Source organism: Apium graveolens, chromosome 7, assembly GCF_009905375.1.
Source record: "Apium graveolens cultivar Ventura chromosome 7, ASM990537v1, whole genome shotgun sequence".
Taxonomy (NCBI): Eukaryota; Viridiplantae; Streptophyta; class Magnoliopsida; order Apiales; family Apiaceae; genus Apium; species Apium graveolens.
Window position 1 is genome coordinate 110973553 of NC_133653.1, and position 6155 is coordinate 110979707.

The following is a 6155-nucleotide window of genomic DNA, read 5'->3' on the forward strand; positions in this document are numbered from 1 at the left end:
TAACGCGGGTATGAGTTGTGTTTTAAATTTTAAAACGCGATTGGTTCGTCAAACTGGCAAAAACGAACCAGAAATTTTATAAAAAGGGGTTCAGGACACGTGTTCGCAGTTGGAAAATTGTTTGATACGTGTAAGCAGCAGAGTTTTTTTTAACAATCAATTTCTTTGTCTCTATACTCTCGGCTGTCTCTCTCTTTCGTTATCTCTCTCTCTGCTCTTTATCTCTCTCTCGCCTTATCTCTCCTCTACACTCTCTCTTTCCCCTCTATTTTCCCTTTTCCTCCTCTCCTCTCTATCTCCGTTTCTCCTCCCGTTTTTCATCACCGCCACCTTAGCTTTGTTTTTGCGGTTCTTTTCCAGTGACCTTTGATCCGATTCTTTCTGGTTAATGTATATATATGTATATATACGTATATATATATATATGTATGTCCTGTGTGTGTATTCAGTTGCATGTGTGTGTGTGTCCCTGTTTTCCATGATTCTTGCCGCGGTTCTTTTGGTTTTCCGGTTGATTGTTGTAGTTTGTGGTTGTGGCGCGTGTTGGTGCGCGTGTTGTGCAGTTTGGGATTTAATTAATTTTTGGTTTGGTGCGCGTGTTGTGCAGTCTAAAAATGCCTATCTCTAGATTGTGATTAAAAATGAAAAAGGAATTTTAGAATGTGTGCTGTAATCGTTTAAACGGAGATATGTGTAAATGATTTTAGAAACTGGATAAAAATAAATCAGATATTGGATGGTCAGTCGGCGTAAGAGGTCCGTTATTAGGTAACGGCCCAGCATGGTTGCGTAAGAGGCTAAGTCGGATGCGCGCACTGGTAGGCCGCTTAGTCCAGCATGACAGAGACATAGCTAGTCTCTGAGTTCCGGAACGAAATTTGTGGTGGGATAGACTGATCAGCTATCCCTAGAATTCATCCTCTTTTATATATCTGATAAAGGTTTAATGGTTCCCGAAACGGAACAAATGATTTATAGTCCTCGTAACGGGACATATAATTTATGGGTCCAGTAATGAACAACGGTTTTGGAAAGGAAGTAGCATGCTAAAATTGAACTCTGGTATTTTTACACAGCACACTACAGATGATGTTATTTTGCAAAGCATACTAGTTTTGATATCCAGTTTATACCTGTTTTACAGATTTTTCGTATAAGTTAATATTTGTTCCTATACTATTTTATACATCCTGTTACTGGTTATTCATATAGAGGTACTGTTGAGCAATGGATTGCTCACCCTTGCAGCTTGTTTTGTATTTATTTATTGTAGATGTCTAGAAGACCAGGTCAGCGTAGAGTGTCAGCCTCCGATCCCGGCTCGTCTGAGGTAGTTTGTATCAGGCCCTGAGGTCTGATGAGTTGCTGTAATAAGCGAGAATGTCTGGTTTTGAATAAGTTAGTGTGTGCATTGTAACCTAAATAATACTTGAACCTGTTTCGGCTCCTGGTTGGGGTCGTGTATTATAATAAAGTTTATTTAGTAGTTTTTGTTATAATTTATCATATTTTGGTGACATCAGCCCCTGACCCCGGGGTTGAGGCCATCACAGTTGGTATCAGAGCCACAGGTTCAAGTCCCTAATTTAGGTTAAGAGATGAGTCAGTAAGGTGTAGGAAGTATGTCCTATAGTGTGAGTCAGCAACTCATGTCGAGGAGCAACCTTAAGTGTCAGTCGAGGGTTCCGACGGCGTTACCCTGGCATCTATTAATATTTTAATAGACCTGCCCTAACCTTGTTCTGTCTTTCCTGTATATTGTTATGATTGACAGTGGCCTATAGTGATCTCCAGTTCTCCTTCTCGGGGAAACCCGTCAGACTCAGATGATTCAGATTCTGAGCGGACCTTGGATGTTGTAGCCGAGGAAACTCCCATGCCTCCTACACCTGTTCCTCAAGTTGTATCTGGAGGTGTGTCAGGACCTAGTATCCGTCCCCGCTGGGTACGAAGGTTAGTGTTGGCTATTAGGGATTTCCCTCCAGGATGTGGCCCTAGTTCCTCCACCTCGAGACCACCTGTTCCTCCCTCTGTTCCTTCAGGTGCATCCTCCCCGATCCCTTACCATGTTCACCGAGCGGTAAACCAGTCTTTGATCAGAGAGCAGAGCCCAGGGTTAGCAGCTCAGTTTGACCAGATTCCGGTCGGGCCTTTCCAGGGTATTCCTGCCCCTTCCCTAGATGTGCAGGAGAGAGTTCGATCATTGACTCAGGCTGCAGTAGAGAGAGCTCGGACCATTGATCGTTTCATTAGCTCCGAGTTTAGAGTTGTTCAGTACTAGGATCTTGTGAACTGGTTGGTATTTGAGTTAGGATCCATTGGTGGCAGTGGCAGTGGCTAGATTAGACTTATTGCAGTGATATACAGAGCTCGGAGTTAGTTGTAGGAGTTCTGTAGATGTTTTTCTTATGTATGTTTTCTATGTAGTGTAGCTTGTATTAGGCGGGGCTGCTATGACAACCAATTTTGTTGTGTACTTAGTATGTTATGAGTGTTGTACTATAGTTGTTAGATGGATTTGTACTGTTGTTGTACTATTATTTTCTGATGTTACGGTTGTCGATTTTATTTTATTGCACTTTTGTTATTGTTGTTATTGTTATTGTTATAATTATTGCTGGATTGTTGAATTTAGTTATGCATCATGGGTGGACCCCAAATAAACAAGGAAGGGAATATTTAATTATGACCGCATTCTCCTGATGCATAAAACTGTTGCTACCCGGGGGCACGATTTTCATATAAAACCTTTTTGTTGTGTTTCAGGAGAATGCCTCCCAAGAAAAATTTCCACTCCAATTCCTCCAGCAGGAACTCTGAAGGGGGCCCAATCATGGATGGATTACTAGATTTGCTGCGCCAACAGTCTAATCAGATGGCTCAGCAGCAAGAACAATTCCAGTAGCAGCAACAGCATTTCCTACAACAACAGCAAAAACAGCAACAATTTATACAACAACAACATCAACAAATCCAACAACAGTTACAGCTTCAACAATAACCCCAGCCATGAGAGTTGAACCAGACTGTTAGTTTCAAGTCTTTTCAGTCAGTTAAACCCCTAGAGTTTAAGGGCGAGGTAGAACCGATTGTTGCTAAAATTTGGCTTAAAGAAATGGAGAAAGCCTTCATCCTTATTCAGGTGAGTGATAATTCTAAGTCAGGTTATGCTAGTTATTTTCTAAAAGGTGAAGCAAGTTTTTGGTGGGAATCTGCGCGTGCCTTAGAAGGAGAAGGCCATGTTTCTTGGGCCAGATTTATGGAGTTATTTCTAGAAAAGTATTTTCCAGATTATTTGCAGAGTCAGTTAGAAGTAGATTTTTTGGAATTGAAACAGGGAGAAAGGAGTGTGGATGAGTATGAGGCCAAGTTTACGGAGTTGGCTCAACTAGCCCCTGGATATGTGAACACCGAGATTCAGAAAGCTAGGAGATTCCAGCAAGGACTAAAGCCGGAAGTTCGTAGTGCAGTGGTGGCCCTACAACTTAAGACATATACCTCTGTAGTTCAAGCCGCCTTGGTGATTGAGGGTGATCAAAAGTTGGCCTTCAAGGAAAGGGGTGATCAAAAGAGAAAGTTTGAAGGTGGTACAGGTAATGCAGACCAGGAGGAGTCTAGTCAGAAGTTCCCAAGGAAGTTTGGCCGGTATAAGAATAGGAGATTTAGAAGGCAAGGCATGGCTCAGACAAATTCCGGTGTCACCTCAGTTGCCTCCGCCCCAGTCCAGTCAACCAGGCTAGTTGTGGATTGTAAGTTATGTGGTAGAAAGCATAGTGATCTATGTCGGAAGGATGTCCACTATTTTAAATGCGATAAAAAGGGTCATTATGCGTTAGACTGTAACCCAGGAAACATCGGAGTCACCTGCTTCAAGTGTGGTAAGGTTGGGCACATCTCCAGAAACTGCAAGACGGCTACTCAAGGTAGTATAGGAGGGAATGAATCTCAAGGACCAGCAACTAGCACCGCAAGAGCCAGAACTTTTAAAATGACCAAGAAATCTAATGCTCAAGATTTAGAGGTGGTTGCAGGTACGCTTTCTTTAAATTCTGTGCCTGTTAAGGTTTTATTTGATTCGGGAGCGTCTAAGTCTTTTATATCTAAAGGTTGCGTAAGTAAAATGAATTTGATGTTGGAAGATCTAAATGAGCCCTTGTCGATCGAGGTAGCTAATCAGGATAAAGTTTCAGTAAACCAGTTTTGCCCTAGATGTCAAATAGAAATTTGCGGGCATCTCTTTTTGGTGGATTTAATATCATTTCAGTGAGGAGAGTTTGATGTAATTTTAGGAATGGATTGGTTGTCTCAGCATAAGGAAAATATTGATTGTAAGAAAAAGAAAGTTTTGTTATATTTAGAAAACAATAAAAGGATAGTTTATCAAGGACAAAAACAGGATAATAAATTTCTTTCTATCTTGGAAGCGAAGAGGTTATTGAGACAAAGTTGTGAAGTGTATTTAGCCCGTGTTGTGGACACTGAGAAGAGAGTACCCGAATTCGAGAAGATTTCAGTAGTTAATGAATTTTCAGATGTGTTTCCAGACGAGTTACCAGGATTACCACCAGATCGGGAGATTAAATTTTCTATTGATTTTATTCCGGGAGCAGAACCAGTTTCAAAGGCACCTTACCGTATGGCCCCAGTAGAAATGAAAGAACTAGCTAAACAACTTTAGGAACTTTTGGATAAAGAGGTAATTAGACCAAGTGTGTCCCCGTGGGGCGCGCCAGTGTTGTTTGTGAAAAAGAAGGACGGAAGCATGAGATTGTTTATTGATTACCAAGAATTAAATAAGTTAACCATCAAGAATAAGTATCCCCTACCCAGGATTGATGATTTATTTGATCAATTGAAGGGAGCATATTGTTTTTCCAAGATCGACTTAAGATCGGGCTATCATCAGTTGAAGATCAAGCCTGAAGATATACCGAAGACTGCTTTTCGAACCAGGTATGGCCATTACGAGTTTATAGTGATGTCATTCAGGTTGACTAATGCGCCAGCGGCTTTTATGGATCTAATGAACCGGGTGTATAAGGAGTACCTGGATAAGTTTGTTATTGTATTTATTGATGACATCCTCATCTACTCAAGGACCAAAGACGACCATGCCGGACATCTAAGAATTGCATTACAAAGGTTGAGAGAAAAATGATTATATGCTAAGTTCTCAAAGTGTGAATTTTGGTTGGAAGAAGTTCAGTTTTTAGGTCATATAGTTGGTTAGGATGGTATTAAGGTAGACCCTGCGAAGATTGAAGCGATATCCAGATGGGAGCAACCAAAGGCCCCGACGGAAATTAGAAGTTTTCTTGGATTAGCAGGCTATTACCGAAGATTCGTGAAGGACTTTACCAAGATTGCAACCCTATTGACCAAGCTGACCCGAAAGAATGAGAGATTTGTTTGGACGGAGAAATGTGAAGAAAGCTTTGAAGAGCTAAAGAAAAGACTAGTGACAGCACCAGTGTTAGCATTACCAGATGAAACTGGGAATTTCGTAATTTACAGTGATGCTTCTCTTAAAGGATTAGGCTGTGTGCTAATGCAACATGATAAGGTTATTGCGTATGCGTCTAGGCAGTTAAAGCCCCACGAGCAGAAATATCCAATTCATGATCTTGAGTTGGCAGCTATAGTGTTTGCTTTGAAGTTATGGCGTCATTACTTGTACGGAGAGAAATATGATATTTACACGAATCATAAAAGCTTAAAGTATATCTTCACCCAAAAGGACTTAAACATGAGACAAAGGAGATGGTTGGAGTTGATTAAGGACTACGACTGTTCAATTAACTATCACCCAGGTAAGGCTAATGTGGTAGCTGATGCCCTAAGTAGAAAAGAGAAATTAAATATGGCCCGTATCGCGGATGAATTAGCCCGGGACTTGGAAAAGATGGAAATCAAAATTCGAGTATTAGGTGAAGATCAGGAAACGCTATATGAGATTACTTTCCAGCCAGCATTAATGGAAAAGATTAAAAGATGTCAAGAAGGAGTTATGGAACGAGAATTGGAAGATCTGACAGGAGAAGAATTATGTACTCAAAAGGATAACCATGGTCTATATAAGTTTTCCTCTCGCATCTGGATTCCTAAAGTAGCAGAACTGAAGAATGAAATATTGCATGAAGCACAGAATTCTAGGT

At 40.9% G+C, this 6155-nt stretch overlaps 1 protein-coding gene across 1 annotated transcript; it reads left to right on the plus strand.

Annotated features, from left to right (window-relative positions):
* Positions 1 to 3115: 3115 nt before the first annotated feature.
* Positions 3116 to 4267, plus strand: LOC141673963 (uncharacterized). The gene is made up of 2 exons (XM_074480688.1): positions 3116 to 3142; positions 3338 to 4267. Exons 1-2 carry the CDS (start codon positions 3116 to 3118, stop codon positions 4265 to 4267), a joined length of 957 nt encoding a protein of 318 aa, XP_074336789.1.
* Positions 4268 to 6155: the final 1888 nt, after the last annotated feature.